This window comes from Onychomys torridus, chromosome 2 (genome assembly GCF_903995425.1).
Source record: "Onychomys torridus chromosome 2, mOncTor1.1, whole genome shotgun sequence".
Lineage (NCBI taxonomy): Eukaryota > Metazoa > Chordata > Mammalia > Rodentia > Cricetidae > Onychomys > Onychomys torridus.
In genome coordinates this window covers 67,951,759-67,969,876 of record NC_050444.1, presented here as the reverse complement: position 1 = coordinate 67,969,876, position 18,118 = coordinate 67,951,759, and the positions used below count along the sequence as shown (strand labels likewise).

Sequence of the window (18,118 nt, the reverse complement as noted above, 5' to 3'; positions counted from 1 at the left end):
GATGGGAGACGAGAGGGTTTGGCTGTAGCCCAGGCAGAATAGAGCTCATTGCTGTAATGGAAAGCACAGAGGGGTTTGAAGAAGGGACACGATAGGACGTGCACTTTGGACAAGCCTCCCTGCAAGCAGAGAGATGAGCCAGAGGTCAGAGAGATGTGACCCCAAGGGTGGCAAAGAGGTGGAAGACAGTGATGGCATGCAGCAGATGCCACACAGGCAGAACTCATGTCTTCCAAACACAGCCACGGTTCTTTTCCTAATGCTACAAGTACCCGAGTTGTGCCAGGCATGGAGCTCCCGAGCACAGACTCGCGGCAGGCAGCAGGTGTGAGTTCCCATCCCAACAGTCTTCATAGAACCAGCTACCCTTAGAAAACATGCCCAGTAACAACTTTTTCCCATCCAGCCACACAGGCTCCATCTCAGCAGCTGTTCCCCCCTTTTCAGATAAAGGTGTCTGCATCCACAGAGGGACCGGGACTTGGCCAGGCCCAGTATCAGACAACTAGATCAAGAAGCCATTGCTGGCTATCACAGAGCAGAGAAGATGAAGACATTCTGTTGCAACTTTGACAGCAGCTCACACTTGCAAATATTAAACCAACAAAAGCCATTGTGGTTTTTGATCCGGAAACTCGAATCTCAAAAGGGGGTCAGGAGACTGAACCAGAGCCATCAGCTGGAGTCGGCTTAACCTGAAGTAAAATTAGAAAATTTGTCACATGGAAAAACTGTGCACAGAGAAATGATTCGTTTTTCCCTGTGCTTTCTGCAGGAGAATGAGTAATTTGGCATTTTGACTGGGTGGCTAGAGCAGCTGAAATCTCTGTTTGGTACCAAATATACACAGTTGTCCTGCAGATTTGGGCCCAGCTCATGAATGGACCATCAGTGAGAGACAATGTGCTCAGGACCAGACGGCCAGGCTGGCCCTGCTCAGTCACGTGGATGCTCTCATTTGTCACAAAGCGGGGCCAAACTGAACTCAGACATGCTAGAATGTTCTTGCTAATGGTGATGTAGGGTTCACCTTGTCTGACCTCTTTGTTTACCAGATGGGGAAACTGAGACACAGGGGGGTGTGGAAACTTGCCTGGGCAGAGAAAGAGCAGGAGAATGCCAGCACAGGCTCTGGGTGCTCTCTACTGCACCCCTCCTCCTGGCTGTAGCTGCCTGGTGGGTTGGGAGAGCAGGGCAGTTCCCTGCCTGATGCTAACCTGGAGCAAGGTTGCATGAATGACTTCTTTAACAATGATAGGTAGGCCAAGTTCAGCCCACAGGCCAGGCTCAGTGCTAAGTGTTAGGGGAGCAAACTGATCCTCGGGGAGTCCCACCTAACTTTCTAACCCTGAAGCTGTGAGATCAGGGTGAGAAGGGCAAAGGGCTGGAGTGGCACTTAGTAGGTCCATAGAGGGAGTAACTGCATTCACTGTGATTGATTAAAAGATCCTGCTTTTGTCAATCACCATGAACTCCGCAGCTCCAATCAGCAATGTTTCAGTGCCTTACTGTTCTAGAGGTTAGAGAGCCAACATAGGTCTTGTGATAGGAATCAAGGCAGCAAAGATAGGATTTTTCTAGAAGCTTTAAGGGAAAAATCTGTGTCGTCCCCCCCCCCCCGCAGCGTCCAGCCCCTTCAGGGTTCCTGTGGCTTGTGACCCATTCCTCCAACTTCAAGACAACGAAAAGGCTGGTCAAGTCACCCCTACTTACACCACTCCAGCCTCTACTTACTTCTCCCTCTCTCTTCCACTCAAGAAACCTTGTGGATCTACTGGATCCAACCAGATCATGCAGGGTGTTGTCCCTTCACCTGCGACCTTAATTCCTCTTTGCCACATTGCCTGGTACAGGACTGGGGTGGAACGTGGACTCCTTTGGAAGGTTGATGCTCTGCCTACTATAGTGATTATTATGAGAAGGGTTTTAGGCAGGGGCAACATAGTCAGAGATGGGCTAAGCTTCACCTTGAGATGAGGGGGATCTCATTAAAATGCAGATTCTGATTTACTGGGTTCCAGGTGGGGCTGGAGACTCTGTCTTTCTATGGAGTCCCCAATGGGTGTTGGATGATGGACCACAGCAGAATAGAAAGATGCCAGAGACTGAGGGTGCAGTGTAGAGAGGTCTGCCAGGGTAGACACTGGAGATGGGACAGACCTGGATGCCCCTGTCAAGCTGTAGCTGAACTCTCCCCCACCATAGGGCTGTTGGGAGGGAGAGTTGGATGTGTTATACACACACACTCACACACACACAGAGTCATTCACAATGCCACTTACATGTACACTACACATACCTAAAAGCCAGACACACATGCACACAATATATAGAAACATATATATACATACATATATATGTACAACTTATATATGAAACACAAATACATATAGATGCTTAATATGCATATAATTTCTACATATAACATACACTTACATGTATACATAGTTGATAAATTTAAAATGCATAGATACAATATGAACTTATAATGGATAAATATGAAATATGCACCTTTCTGTTACCAGAGTATATATCTAAAACATAGAAATTCATCAAACTCCTCCCTTCTAGTCTCAGGGAACTATTCAGCAGAGGAAGTGGAGAGAGTGTGAGAGCTAGAGATGATGGACGGCTTCAAGGAGAGAGTGTCTTCCAGACACAGCACGACTGATGCACATACGAACTCACAGAGCCTTTGGCAGCACACGCAAGACCTGTACAGATTAAACCAGACAAAAGCCTAGCACTGTAAAAGCAAAGTGAGCACAAAGTCCCGCCCCTAGCCAAAATGCTATTTGTCATCGGTACCTGACGGGAAAGGGAAATGAGTTTTCTCCAGTAGAGAGTCCCCAGGTAGATGAACCAGACTCCAGGGCAGACCCCATGCCTGGGAGCAGCTGGCCAACACAAAGCAAACTGTGCTGGGGTGGAGAAGCAGAGGGTGCTGACGACACCACACGGTGCCGAAATTGTTTTGTTTTGTTCTATTTTTCTCTTTTGCTTTTCTGTTTGTTCTGATTTTCACTTCTTTGTTCTTGGTTTTGGTTTTCTTGAAGAGAGAGGTGAGGGACATAAAGTTGGTGGGCCCGGAGTTGAGGAGAGTCTGGGAGAAGTTGGGGGGAAAGTGATTCGAATGTATTGCATGAAAATATTTAATACAAATGCATAGAAAGCACCATATGATCATTAGCACACAGGTCCATGGGAAGCTCTCTAAATTCCAGAACACTACCCTAGGAGCCAGGGTGCCCTGTTGTACATGTGGCTATTTTCAGTTTGCACCATGACCAACAGCTAGCTGAGCTTGGTCACTTTACCTCTAGTGGCTGGACAAACGGCCAGACAGAGCCAAGCGGCCACAAACCTGTGTAACTGAACATGGGAAAGGAGAGGACACTGATGGAATGAGCTGCTTAGTCATCAGCTGGACCTCAGCACCTCTGTTCCAGTGGATGGAACAGTTATAGTTTCCCAGCATGGAAAGCAAACATAGATTGCTCTTCAGGAAACATCTTGTCTAGCCCAGGCTGGTCTCAAACTCACTATGAAGCTGAGGTTGACCTTGAACTTCTGTTGAGTGTATACCATGTGGTTTATGTAGTGCTGAGGATTGAACCCAGGGTTCTGTGCATGCTAGGCAAACCCTCTACCACTGTGCTACATCCCCAGCCAGCAAACACATGCTCTTCCTGATGTATCTACCTTGTAAGCTCTGCTCTCCCCCTTACCACCTCCTACAACCAGAATGGATGACTGAGTAGCCTCCAGGGCACAGACGGTCACTTCAAAGGACATGTCGTGCCCTTTGGGTCACCTTAGCCCCAAATTTTGGAGATTCTTTCTTTAATGAGTTCAAGTGCTCACTCTGTCCTTTGGGGGCCATGGCATATGCTCAGGGAAACACAGGTAAACAAAACAAAGGTCCTGCCTCCAAGGAACCCATGGTAAGGTGGGAGGGGGTTAATGAGGCATTGAACTTTGCCATCAGTGACAGACTCTTGACTCATCTCTGATCCTGTCCCAACCTACCAATAAGAAAGACTGAAATAGGCCACTCAAAGGGTGGCAGCAGAGCTAAGATTTGAATCTAGAACCTTGGAGATCAGAGGCATGAACTACATCCTAAATCCCTTCCTGGGCACCAGCTTTGCTACCTGGGTCGTAGTCAAATACAGACTCCCTTGGAGACTCAGGGCCATCACCTTCTAAAGAAGCTGTGTAAAGGCTGGGCGGTGGTGGCGCACACCTTTAATCCCAGCACTCGAGAGGCAGAGCCAGGTGGATATGTGTGAGTTCGAGGCCAGCCTGGGCTACCAAGTGAGTTCCAGGAAAGGTGCAAAGCTACACAGAGAAACCCTGTCCTGAAAAACAACAAAACAAAACAAAAAAGAAGTGGTGGAAATGGAGGATTTGCTTGCTTTGTGTTTGTGTCTGTTTTGTTACTGTTTTGAGACAGTATCTCACTATGCATCCTAGGCTGGTCTTGAACTCCCAGCAGTCTTCCTACCTCAACCTCATAAGTGCAGGGACCACAGATGAGAGCTACCATGCCTGACTTAGACTGGCTGTCGAGAGCGCTGCTTCTCCAGACACTCTTAAAACCCACTGGTGCCAGGCGGTGGTGGCGCACGCCTTTAATCCCAGCACTCAGGAGGCAGAGCCAGGCGGATCTCTGTGAGTTCGAGGCCAGCCTGGGCTACCAAGTGAGTTCCAGGAAAGGCTCAAAGCTACACAGAGAAACCCTGTCTCAAAAAACAAATAACAAACAAACAAACAAAAATCCCACTGGTGGCTTGCCGGGTCTTTCTAGGGGTCATAGACACCAAGTTTGTTACCTACACATTCACACTCTAAATTTCTGAGAAACCTTTCTAGCGTTTACCACAAGGCACTCAAAAAGGGTGAATGAATGGAGGAGAGGAGCCTCCATCTCTGTTTGGCTAAGGCAGGAACATGAGGAAACAATGTAGACCCCGGCCCTTTGGCTATTGTCATTTTCTTGGAGAAGCAGCAGCCAAAATCAAAAGCTAGGGCAGAGGGGTTCTCATTGGCTGTGGCCTGGATGGTAAATTACCATGGCCTGGCCAAAGACTGCATGCAACAAAACCTCCAATGATTTGCTCTAGGAATTTGTGGTCACTAATAATCACAGCAGTCATCAAACAGAGATGACATTGTGGTTGTCACAGAAGGATTTATACTGAGCCAGCAGCAGCAGCAGCTAGAAAGCCTACAAGGTTTAACTGTGGTATCTGCACTATGAAATGCTAGTTCAAGCACAAAGAATATTAGAGAATGTTTAACGATCCTGAGGAAGCATCTAGATGATTGTTAAGGGAAGAAAGCAATCAACAAAATACAGTGTGCCAATGATCTACTCACACTCTAATATATGTGAAAACAATAGTGAGAAACCCCCAAATGTGAGCAGGCTTTCTCTATTGCTAAGTCACAGATAGCATGTGATCTTTATTTTGGTTGTGAGCCTAGCCTTTAACGGCTGAACCATCTCTCCAGCCCATGTGATCTTTATTTTAAAAAAGGAATTTCCCTTTTTATTTTTCCTTCAGGTTTTTATAATGACTATTATTACTTTAATCACTTTTTATGGTATTAAAAAACTCCTCTTTTGAAGGCTGACTATTGGATATGTTAGTATATACAATTCCAGTGCTGTGGGATATTTGTACACTGTGTGAAGATGTATTGCTGTGATTGGTGTAATAAAAAGCTGAATGGCCAATAGCTAGGCAGGAGGTATAAGTGAGATTTCTGCGGAGAGAAATAAAGAGGAAGGGGAACTAAGGTGTGCAGGAGAAGCCAGGAGACACAGAGAAGAAACAGGAGATGCAAGATGGAAGAGAGGTAACAGCATGTGATAGAGTATAAATTAATATAAATGGTTAATTTAAGTTATAAGAGCTAGTTGGGGACAAGCCTGAGCTAAAGGCCAAACTTTCATAATAAATAATAAGTCCCAATATCATTATTTGTGGACTGACGGCTACTACTCCATTCCAGTGCTGGGAGCTGGAGACAGGAGGGTCCCTGGGACTCACTGGCATAGCCTACTTGCTGACTTCCAGGCCAGTGAGATACCCTGTCTCAAACAAAACAAATACAAAAAGCATGAATGGTACCTGGGCATGACACCCAAGTTTGTTCTTTGATCTCCATACACACACACACACACACACACACACACACACACACACACACACAAAATAAATAAATAAATAAATAAATAAATAAATAAATAAATAAATAAATAAATAAATAAATGTTTTTAGACAAGGAATTCATGGCTTAGTGAAGATGGCAGAGGTGACGTCCCTCACCTGACTTTAAAACAATAATCATCAAAACTATGCAGACTTAAGAACACACACACACACACACACACACACACACACACACACACACATGCTCACAGGCAGCACACATGCATTCCTGAATAAATGTGACCAGTAATATAGGGATTAAATAATTAAATTTATATTGTTAAATGAAAAAATGTACAATGAAACACAGTGAGGGCAATACCTCACACCTGGTAATTCGGGGAATCTTGGCTCCCATCTGAAATAGAACTGACTTCATCTTACACCTTTATCTTTGGTCCATTTTCAGTGGATCAGGCTGTATCCATCAGAGATAAACTCAGAAGCTTAACTAGAAGAGGAAATATGATGTCACACCCTTGACTACATTGGCCATTAGAAATAGGATAGATGAGCTAGCAAACAAACAGGTCACCTAGCTCATACAATCAAAAATGATAAAGAGCAGGGGTGACGTGAATGAATCCCAGACCACCTACTTACAAAGTGACGGAAGGAAACCGAAAGCCCCTTAAAGTTCTCTGATTACTCAGCCAGTCCCTCTACAGCTGGCAGAGCTGTGGAAGGTTTGGCATGGCTTATGTACCATGGTGGATACAGTAAGACGGTACCTTAGGTGAAAAGTCAGATAGACCTGTTCACTCCTGCCTTGATTTATTAAGAAGCTGTACTGGGTGTCCACCTGTGCCAGGCCCCGTCTAAGATTCTGGGATCCCGGGCTGGACAAGAGCCAGGCCTGTGTGTGTCATGGCTCCTCCTCTGCAGCAGAGGATGCAGGATTTGTCAATGGTCACCATGCAGTCTGAGGTCCCTGTCACTGAGAGGCACCCAAGACGCTTGGGAAGAAAGGGTGAACTCCCTGGGCAGAATCCTAAGAGAAGATGAGATTGTCAGATAAAGTGGAGCAGAAGCCATGTTCAAAAATGGATTGCCTGGCAAAGACAGGAGGGCCCTGGGGCTTGCTGGCCAACAAGCCTAGCATGATCTGTGAGCTCCGGGTTCAGTGAGAGACCCCATCTCCATATTTTAAAAATGGTCAGTTCCACATTAGTTTTTGAAAGTCAATCAGGATATCCAAATGGTTCATAAACATTCAAAAAGTTGATTGACTTGGACTGGGGAGATAGATCCCTGAGTAAAGTGTCTGTCACACAAGCGTGAGGGCCTGAGTTCCATCCCCAATACCCAGGTTAAAAACTGAGCACAGCATGCTTTTAAGTAACACCAGCTCTGGGGAGCTGGAGGCAGGAAGATCCCTAGGGCTAGCTGGACAAGCAGTCTACATCAATAAGTGAGAGACCTTGTCTTAAAAAACAAGATGATGGCTCCAGAGGAACAGCCAAGGTTGACCTCAGCATGCGAGCTCTCACGTGTGTGTGGGCACACACACACACACACACAGACAGAGTCACAGACATACACAGTCACAGACAGGGACACACACACACACACACACACACACACACACACACACACACACACACAGGGGAAATATAAATTAAGGCTTCATTAAGATTCTACCTGGTGCTGTTAGAAATGTTGACATGAAAGGCGGTGATGAGGCTGGATGTTGGCCAGGATATGTTGGGGACTCTCGCAGCCTGATGCTCACGTGTTTTGGCACAAACACAGAAGGCATGCTAGCAGTACCTGCTTATCTGAAGAATATGCACCCCTGTGACCCAGCACCACACCTAGGTAGGAAACTAAAGGAAATGCCTACACACATGTCCTGAGATGCACATGAGAACAGTCACACCACACTGTCAGATTCCACAGGTCCATGACAGCCCACATGCTGTTGGAGGAAAACGGATAAATCATGGTAGTCGCAGTGTGGACTATTATTATAGTGTCTATTTCACTATTATTAAGTGAAAATAAACTGTTTGCCTCATGCATGAGTCTCAAAACCTTAACATTCAGAGAAAGAACTCGAAATGGAAAAGTACATTCTTTATGGAAAAGGCCCGCACTCAAGGAAGACTGAGCCTGGGATGTAAGGATGTATGCTTAGGCTGTTAAGTTCTTTTTCGAAGTGAACAGCTATAAAAGTCCAGGTGGCAATCACCCTTGAGAGGTGAGGAGCCCTCTGCCCCGCCACCAGAGCAGAGCAAAGCCCCAGGTGTTCCATTCCCTGCTCTGTGCATCTGTCTGTGGGACTGAACTTTGGGGATGCACTCCTCTGAATGGAGATGTTACCTCACGAGAAACCAAGAGAAGCCGACAACTCGCACAGATCAGCACTTTATTAACAGGTGCAGCAGCACCATCTCTGCTCCAGGAACAGCCCTCACCCTCCGAAACAGCAGCCATTCCAACAGAACTACCTTCACCAGGAGAGAAACCCACAGTGCTAGCCTGCAGCCTAGCCCTGATCCTTCCGAGACACAGGGGCCATGATGGTCACACTTCAGTGATGGAGGAGGGTGACCGCCCTCAGGATAAGGTAAATATGGGATGATGTGTGGTCTTTTCTTTCTGACTGTGAATTCAGAACCTCTTAGGGGAGATCTGAGCCTGGCTCCTTTTTATCCCCAGTCTTTAGGAGGCCTGGCTGACTAGGTGTTTAATCTGTATGCTGAACCTAAATAAGTCTCAAGCTGGGTAAATGCCATTTTGTTTCCCAGTGTTCAAAACTAAAAATACAGAGCTGAGCACATCTTGCCATCCCATTTCATAGATGGTAAAACTGAGGCTCAGAAGGAAAAGTGAGTCATCTCAGCTTACAGAGAGAATGGGTCCATGACAAAGCCTGGGTTTTCCAATGCTCAAAACTGGATGGGGGCGGGGCAACTAGGAAGCTTACAAAGATCTACTTTTCAATAAATCCACTATCTGCAGATTACTAGCACCTGTGTTCCATCCCCATCAGAGGAGCTTTGCCTATGGTGACATCCAGGAACAGCATAAACAGTTAAACTGGAGACCTGGAGAAGCAGTCGGGAGTCAGAACAGCCTTCCGGGGGCAGCAGTACTCTGTGGGGCTGGCAGCCTGTAAGTGGCCAGCCATGTGCGGACTCTCTGCCAGACTTGCTGGGAACCAGACCAGAAGTCTCACCTACTTGAGTCTAGAAGTTTGCAAAGTGCTTCTTCCCTTTTCCTAAACAGCTTTGTTGAGGTCTAGTGTGCAGCTCGTGCTGAAGGCAGCTAGATCGGTTAATATATCAACAGGATAGCACAGCCACCACCACAGTCCAGTCTTGGATCATCCCCACCTGCCCATTTTAGTCACTCCTGCGTCTTTCCCTAGCACTAAACAATTATAGATGTCCTCTAACTCTGTAGTTTCCCCTTTTTATAAGTTTGTTTAAATGGGCTCTGACAACGTGCAGGTTTTTATCTGCCCACTTACACTTACACATTGCAACATGGATCTGTGTGTTCTCCCTCTTTATTGTCAAATGGTATTCCATTGAAAGGACATACCATGACGTATTTATTTAACAGTTGATGACCCAGTTTGTTTCTAGACTCTGCCATTATGTATATTGCTGTTGTGAATGATCACATAGAAGTTTTTGAGTGGACATACAGTTTTCTTTCACTTGATAGACTCACTAGATAGTGGTATAATTAATATTTAGTATTCAAGAAGCTGCTTAACTAATTGGGGACATGAAACAAGCTTAAACACTTAGCTTCATGGTCAAGAGCATAAATTCTTCCAGCTGTGCTTCTGCCTATGAAAGTCATGTGATCTTGGACAAATGACTTTGCCTAGGTATCGTCTGTGACTGTGCATCTGTGGAGCTGGTGAACTCTGCTGGCTCCTATAAAGCTACAAAGTCTTGGGGCTTGGTTAAAATATAGTCTAGCTATGGAGCCCAGGCCAGCCTTGAAGTTATGATCTTCTTGCCTTAGCATTCCAAGTGCTGGGATTACAAATTCATGCCATCATATCCAGCAAACCTATCTTTTTCTTCCTTCCTTCCTTCCTTCCTTCCTTCCTTCATCCCTACCCTCCTTCCTTCCTTCCTACCTGCCTCCCTCCCTCCCTTCCTTCCTTCCTTCCTTCCTTCATCCCTTCTTCCCTACCCTCCTTCCTTCCTTCCTACCTCCCTCCCTTCCTTCCTTCCTTCCTTCCTTCCTTCCTTCCTCCCTTCCTTCATCCCTTCTTCCCTACCCTCCTTCCTTCCTTCCTCCCTCCCTTCCTTCCTTCCTTCCTTCCTTCCTTCCTTCCTTCGTTTCTTTCTTTCTTTTTCCTTTCCTAATAGCCAGTTGAGCAGTGGCCCTGTAGGAAGTCTCTCCCATAGGCTTGCAGGTTATCACGGATAACCTTGGAACAATGGGATGGCTTTAGGCAAACTGCACACCTCCTCTGTTATGATGCAGATGCCCCTCCGGCACAGCAGGCTACAAGAGCTTTGGAGATGCACTGGGCTCCTGTCATGAGTAGGAGACTGGGGAACTTTAAGACCATCTCTGGGAAACTCCTTTGATGGTTGACAGCAAAGTCTCTGGAGTGAGGGTGCCTGAATCAAATCCTACTCCAGACACTTAGAACGTTGAGGATTGGATTCAGAATTCTCAGAATAGGAGAACTATGGTTCTCAGCCCCTGGGATGATAACTGAGATGAGAGCCTGTTCAAACCTCATCTGACGCAGGGTTGGAAGAGAGTTAGCTCTGTAGACTGCATGCAAGATCTGTAGAGCTCAGGGCTCCTGGATCCCACAGGGGCACTGGACGTTGTCAGCTGCCCTCTGCTGCTGACTTGGCAAAGCCCTGTGTCATATGGGAAATTGCAAGGTTTCCACACTGACCATCCTCGGGAGAAGCCAGAACTCTGCTCCAACTGCCCTTTGATCTGCAAGAAATGCCAGGCTGGATTCCCTGGCAGGGAGAGCTATCATTGCATCTGTGTCTTACTCCCTCACAACCACAAGCCGGGTGGTACCAGGCTTCTTCAAGTACCTAAGGAGTTAAACAAGGCCACCAATTACAGACCAGCCTCCATCAGGGACCATGACATGCTTCCAAGCCTTCCCTTCTTCAACCCCGTTATGTGCTAATCTCTAAATCTAAAGGGGGTGAGAGGCTGCTCTTCCAAAAGCCAGGTTCTCCTAAGTGCATCGTACAAAGGCTGAGCCGGGACAGGAACCTGCCCAACTGGGTTTGAGTTCTGGCTTTTGGAACTGCCTGCGCTTCCTGTGCCTGTCCGCTGCCGCTGCTGTGCTTTCCAACACACGAGTTCCTGAGAAGAGGAAGGTTTCTTCCGTCTCTTATTTTCTAAGCACCCAGAAGCATGGAAAGAACGTTATTTCCCATCTATCCATTAGACTTTACAACATCCCTGGGAAGTAAGTGGGTCTAGTTTATCCTTTTCAGATGAGGAAACTGAGGCACGAAGAAGTGAAGAAGTGAGAAGTATTGCCCATGGTCACCCAACAGAGGCGCGACTCACCCCCTAGGCAATCAGACTTTAACCCCGACTCCACTTTAACTCAACAATTTCCGAGTCCTGGTGGGGGGGGAAACTGAGGCATAGGGAACAGAAGGAAGGGTCGTTTGCCCAGGCTTAGTCCATCAATCAACACGCCTCTGCCCCTCAGGAATGGGGACCACTTGTAACTTGGCTGAATCAAGCCGCCCGAGCGACTCTGTTCCGTTATGTTAGAAGAGACCAGGGCGCCAAGGTGTCCCTGCCCGTAACCATGCTTCCAACGGACCCAGTGGACATCGGATCTGCTCAACCTGAGCCAGGCACCCAGGACCTCAGCGCGGAAACCTGGAGCTCCTTGGGGCACTGTCCTTTCTGGCAGTGTGGTGTCACTGTGCAGCCAAAGCCCCTCTGCCCTCACTGGGGAGCCGCTGACTGAGACGATCGCCCTGGCGCCTAGAAACCGGGGAGCCCCGGGAGGACCCGGGGCAGGATAGCCAGAGCGCTGTACCAAGCAAGCACTCCCTTTTATGTCCAGGAATGAGGCGCCGCGGCACCCGGGCGCGCAAGCGGCGGCCGTGGCTTACCTGTCGCTGCGCGCGTCTGCAGGACAGCGGACAGCAGCGCCGAGAGGATGGAGAGCAGCCACCGCAGGCGCCGGCCCTGCGCGGTCCTCCTGAAAGAAACGGGGGCAGAGACGGTGAGGAAGAGGCCAGGAGGCGAGGCCAGGGCACGGGGACGCGGGGCGCCGGTCCTACCTGGGTGCCATGGTGCAGCCGCCGGACCCCAGCTCGGCTTCGCCCGCGGAACAAAGGCGGCGCTCGGCGGCGACGGCAGGATCCCGGCTGCCGCCCGCGCCTGAGTCACCCGCGCACTGAAACCCGACTCCGCCGCGCCCTGAGCTCCCCCACGCGCGGTGCCCCACCTCGCCGCCGGTCCCAGCCGAGCCTCCCCACGCCCCCTTCTTCCCGCCACTCCAGGGCCTTATGTAACCCGCAAAGAAAGCTCCGAGTGCTGACACAGCGCCCCACAACTCTGGCCTGCTGGGATCGCTGGGGCTTCCTTACATGACAGTCCAGGCTACTGAGTCTCAGAGAGGAGCTGCAGCGTCCCAAAGCCACACAGCTGAAGTCGCTCCCTGCTGCTGTGCCACACCCAGCACACCGCCAGCCAGGATCCCGCTTGCATGCCCCAGAGTAGTGGCAGTGGGGATGGAAGTCATGCACATAGCTAGGACTCTGAAGGCCACGTGGTGTGTATCCCGGAACATTTTAGAATCCCAAAACCTTGACCAAGGGGTGTGCAGCCCTCAGAAACCTGATCTAACCTCTTCCCTTCTGTTCTCAAGTTAATGATGGGGGAACTGAGGTCCAGAGAAGGCAAACAATTTACCAAGATATCCACCCAGTGAGCGACACAGGGCAGGAGACCCACTATACTGGAGGAAAGGGCAAAGTCTCAACGTTGACCAGAGGACATAGAGTCAGGTGTGTCACCTGCCTGCTGGGGAGAAGACAGACCACTTAGCCGACAAGCAGCAGAGAAGGCAAGAATTGGGAGCTGAGCTCTGGGACACACTATCTCCAGGAATCCTTGCAGTTACTAGTGCACTGCATGAAAAGTAGTGGTGAGGACATGTCCCTTCTCGTCTAGATGTTAGTAAGCTACACTGATTTCTCAGAGTGGCCAGTGCAGGACAGTGCTCACAGCATGGCTATTTGCCCTGCTGTTGGTGCTGCACTGATTATATCCTCAGATGGGAAGGACCAGGACAGACAGGACCATAGACTCTTAAGGGACTAAGGCACAAGGAGCCAAAGTGACCTCAGAGCCAGAAGGTCTCCATGGGACTAATAAGGAAGATAGGGCATTCTAAGGACACTTAGGTGGCTTTGACAGCCGTCCACACTGTCTGTGATGTGAACTCTCTCCCCCCATTGTACTTCTGTGATGGATACAACTGTTGTTACACATCACTAACCACGGGGAATTGGCTATCCAGACTGGGGTTGGGGAAGGCTGGAGGGATGGTTCAGAGGTTAAGAGCATGTGGTGCTCTTGAAGAGGACCAGGCACCCACACAGAATAGCCCACAACTGTCTGTAAATATATCTCTCCTCTAGCTTCTGTGGGCACCCCTACATACATTCACATACACAAAGAGAGATGGGGGGGAGAGACAGAGAGAGAGAGACAGACAGACAGAGACAGAGACAGAGACAGAGACAGAGAAATTGATAAATAAATCTTTAAAACTCAGGTTTATGGAATTTTAAATTCAGGTAAACCTGATGACATGAAGCCTACATTCTCCAGATCAAAGTTTAATTGGAGTTGAATCAGTTAAGGGCAGTACTCTCCAGTTCACCACCATTTCCTGTTTCTCCCAACACCAAGACAAAGACTCAGTCCCACTTAGTACCACACTTGAAGCCCATCTTTGCTAAGAAGAGAGTGGAACTAGGTTCCAAACAGGCCGACAAAAGATCTACAGAAAGAGAAGGCTGTGTCTAAAGGAAGGTGGAGAAGAGCATATATTTAATACATAGATAAAGTTTAATTACACAGAGCAGATGGCATTGCACAACCAGCCCAGCTTGCCCCAGTTCTGTGATGCCTTCAGGATAAAGGCATACCTGCCTTCCAACTGATGGGCTTGTCTGTGCTTCAACTTATCCATCCGAAGTGCACATGGATAGTGCAGCAGATTCATTACAACTCTCTCAGAGAAGCCCTGTGTACACATTTGTTGATTCTAAGTAAGCACCTAATATCCAGCTCCCTGGAATTCGGAGGCCAAGGCCCCTGCAGATCTTCTCTCCCACAGTGACTGGAAATGGAGCCTGGCCGATAGTGCTGATTTGTGTCTATTTCACCTGAGAAGCCACACCGTGGACACAGAAGAGAAGACTATTATATTCTGAAATTTGGCCTGAAGGTGGGAGTTATGGCCTAAGATGACAAACAGGGGATATCTCAAGCCTAGGAGCTGAAGGGGAAGGACAGTCTCAGCTATGGGTGTGGGGCAGATGGGGCAGGAAGCCAAGCAAGGCATTCCACCTCCTGCCAGACTGTGCTTCGAGGGCTTAAGTGATTTCCTTCCATTCAATGTGAAGTTGTAGAAATAGCCAAAAGGAAGCATCATGTCATTCTCAAGCTAGTCTAAATTGTTTACCACGGTCCAGGCCAATCTACAAGACTGGGATGTGTGGGGACCAGGGATTTAATGTCCCAAATTCTCCAGAACTTGACTAAACGAGTAGACTGTCCATTTCCCTATAATCCAGCCAAATGTTCCAGAAGGCTCTGCTTCCAAGGGCATTCTTCAGACTGTCTCCTGCAGATGGAAGGGCACAGGAACCTGGGAGAAGCATCCCAGGCCTCGTTTGGAAAGGGCTTACCAAGAGTAGGTGCACGCCATTCTGAAGGGGCCTTTCTTCAGAACTTGGGTATGATGTGTCTGTCTTTTGTATCTCACAGGAGAGACACAAAGCCTGTCCTGTGTATCTGATTAACGAGCAGAAACAGCGGACTTCACTAGCCGGGGCTAGATGTGAACTTGTTAAGACAGTCAGAGAAGAGGCTGCCTCTTGGATAATCAAGAGAAAACCATGCCTGTAGCACACAGCTGCTGCGGGAGGAGCTTGTATTCCCATGAGACCTTGCTTGTTTCTATGCACTGGAGGCTGAGGAAACTCGCTGTTTGGCATGCCACACCATGATGGATGTAAAAATCTGACAAGCCGAGAGTGCGGGGGCGGGGGATGGGGTGGGGAAGAGAAATCAGGGGGGAAGGTGTGCCAAGGGTTCCTAAGCCCGCACCCAATGCCCTGTCCACATGTCCTCCTTTGTCGTTTATGTGCACAGCAGCCACATTCTCCTGACAGCCCCTGCATCCCTTTATCCCATTACCTGAACACTTTCTCTGGCCCTGGAGCCTGTTCCGTCTACAAGCACATCAGAATTAAATTCTGCCTTCCAATTTTTCAGCCAGTGGGATCTGGCTAATATGTTTTCTTTCTTCTAGATGAAATGTTCCAAGAAAGTAACTTCTCTCTCTCTCTCTCTCTCTCTCTCTCTCTCCCTCCCTCCTCCTGGGAACACTCCTGGGGTCTGGCACACAGCAGATAAGCACTCTTCCCTGAGTTACACCTCCAGCCCCATTTTGAGGATCTTCTAAAGGCATTTTGGAATGTAGTCTCATAGTCTCATAATACCAAGTCAGGCACAGCTAACACCACTCATGGAAGGGCTCTTCCTCCTTCCTGGCCTCATGTCCCCTTCTTTCACGCCTGTACCTTAGGATGACACTCACTATACAGCAGAGGCACCTGAGACCTGCCTCAGATGCTGTTGTCTGAGAAGCCCAGGACCAGAGAAGGGAGTTTATCTCCCACACTCCCACACATCCACGTGCCTTGGCCCAGTATCTGAGGTAGCTATCACTTTCTGCTCACAGGCACCCTGTTAGTATGATGTCACCAACATAGAGCAGGGACCAACCCTACAGAGGTGTATCCCTGCTCATTACATGATAAGGAATACTGAAGAGTTCATGTAGCTGTAGGGCAAAACGGTAAAATACATTCCCATCTTTGCTGTGTGAAAGTGCACTTTTTGAAACCTTCCCTGAGACCCCGCTTGCCAGATCATACTGCACTCACTGCCAAAGGCTGTGTTGATCTATTTCGGCAAATCCACCACATCTGCCCCAGCAGCTGCTATGGATGCTACCATCTGGCCAAGCTCAGACAAAGCTGCTGTCGTAGGCCACAGTCTGTTTGGCTCTTGCAGGGGCCCAGCACACCTTGGCCTTTTAAGTTCTGATGGTGCCTCTGATGTCCGGAGTACTTCCTGGGGTCTCGATTGCTTCTGCTTTGCTATCTTGAAGTAGGGAGAGTAGTCTCCAGAGCACCCACTTGACTTTCCCTTCAGGAGTCAAGTTTCTAATGTAAAGCCTCTGCCGGAAGCTCGGTGTGTATAAGGTGGATGTGAAATGTCAAGTACCCAGTGAGGTACTTGAGATTAGGCCCAAAGCTACAGAAAACACAAACTATGGGAATAGGTGGGCAGACCCTCCACCCAAGTCATTTACTGTCTCACACCAAGGCCCCTTCTTTAGCTCACATCTACAGCTTCATGGGTGATATCCTGCAACCGGTAATCAAGAAAAGGGGAGAGCCAGGCTGTGCCACAGATAATTCAGGGGGCTGTACAAGTGCTCATGGGGTGTAGACATACAATCCTGCATCTCCCACCATGTTGGACCCTGAAGGACAAAGGTGAAGAGAACCTCCCTCTAGGTTCTCTTAAGTCGTGCAGCTGGCCCATGTCTCTGAAGGAGGGAGGAGTGGTCTTAGAGACACAGAGAGGCCCGAGAAGCTGGCAGGTCTTGGGTGATGGCCAGCAGCCTGAAAGACAACTGATTCAGGACAGGAAGACCCAGGGAGGACCAAGGAGATGTTAGCAGCTCAAGAGCCTGTTGTACAAGCCTGGGGATCTGAATTCAGAAACCACCTTGAAGCCCAGTGTGGTGTGAGCACCTATAACCCCAGCACAGAGACCGGTGGGTCCTGGGGGCTTGCTGGTCAGCCAGACTACATGGAATAGCAAATGTTAAGGTCAATGTGCAGAGAGAGACCTTCTCTCTCTGAAAAAAAAATAAGGTGGAGAGCGATAGAGAAAGATGCCCAAAGTTGATCTCTGCTCTCCAAAGAGGCAAGCACATATGCAGACACCACCAGCCCCTGACCCACCACCACACACACAAGAAAACATGGGGAAGTGGAATGTGGACTGGTCTACATAAGCCCAAAGCTCATGTATCTCATAGATCACTAGAGACTATCCACCACAGAGAAGACTCTGCAACCAGCCTCCTGTGGAGGTCAGTCAGTCTTCCCTCTTGCCCAACAGCGTTGACTCTTCCCCTTTAAAGCAGATCTAGTCACTGACCATGCTGACCATCTAAGCCACAAGCTGTATTGCCCGCACTGAGGTCTCCACATAACACCCTCCAGCTGCCAATCTGGTAACAGATAGAGTGAGCGAGTCTTCCTCACCAGCACTGAAACAGCTGGTGCTGGTTGCCTTCCCTGGCTGACTGCCTTTGCTATCTCTGCCATATCCCCAAACACACAATGCCTGCCTCATCCATCCTAGGCCCACAGGGTGTTGTTCAAATGAAAAGACCCATTTTGTGACAGAGGATGAACGGCCATTCGAGGAACCCATCAGTGTGAGCATGTGCTGCAGCACCACAACACAGCTGGCTATGGATGTGGAAGAAAAGCCTGTTAAAGGCTCAGCCTGGTGAGCAGTCGTGGTACTCACCTGCAGAAGGGGGCAGGCATATTCACTCACTGGCCAGCATACTGGACTGTGTCTCCAGAATC

At 48.7% G+C, this 18,118-nt stretch overlaps 1 protein-coding gene across 1 annotated transcript in view; it reads right to left on the bottom strand.

The window, feature by feature from the left end:
- The window catches only part of Col15a1 (collagen type XV alpha 1 chain), a 104,916-nt gene extending 92,247 nt beyond the window's left edge, over positions 1 to 12,669 (bottom strand). The window contains exons 1-2 of the mRNA XM_036179736.1: positions 12,482 to 12,669; positions 12,311 to 12,399 (exon numbers count right to left, since the gene is read on the bottom strand). Of these exons, the coding sequence (XP_036035629.1) occupies positions 12,311 to 12,399; positions 12,482 to 12,492 (100 nt within the window). The 5' untranslated portion in view covers positions 12,493 to 12,669. The remainder of the gene's footprint in view (positions 1 to 12,310; positions 12,400 to 12,481) is intronic.
- Between the last annotated feature and the right edge of the window lie 5,449 nt (positions 12,670 to 18,118).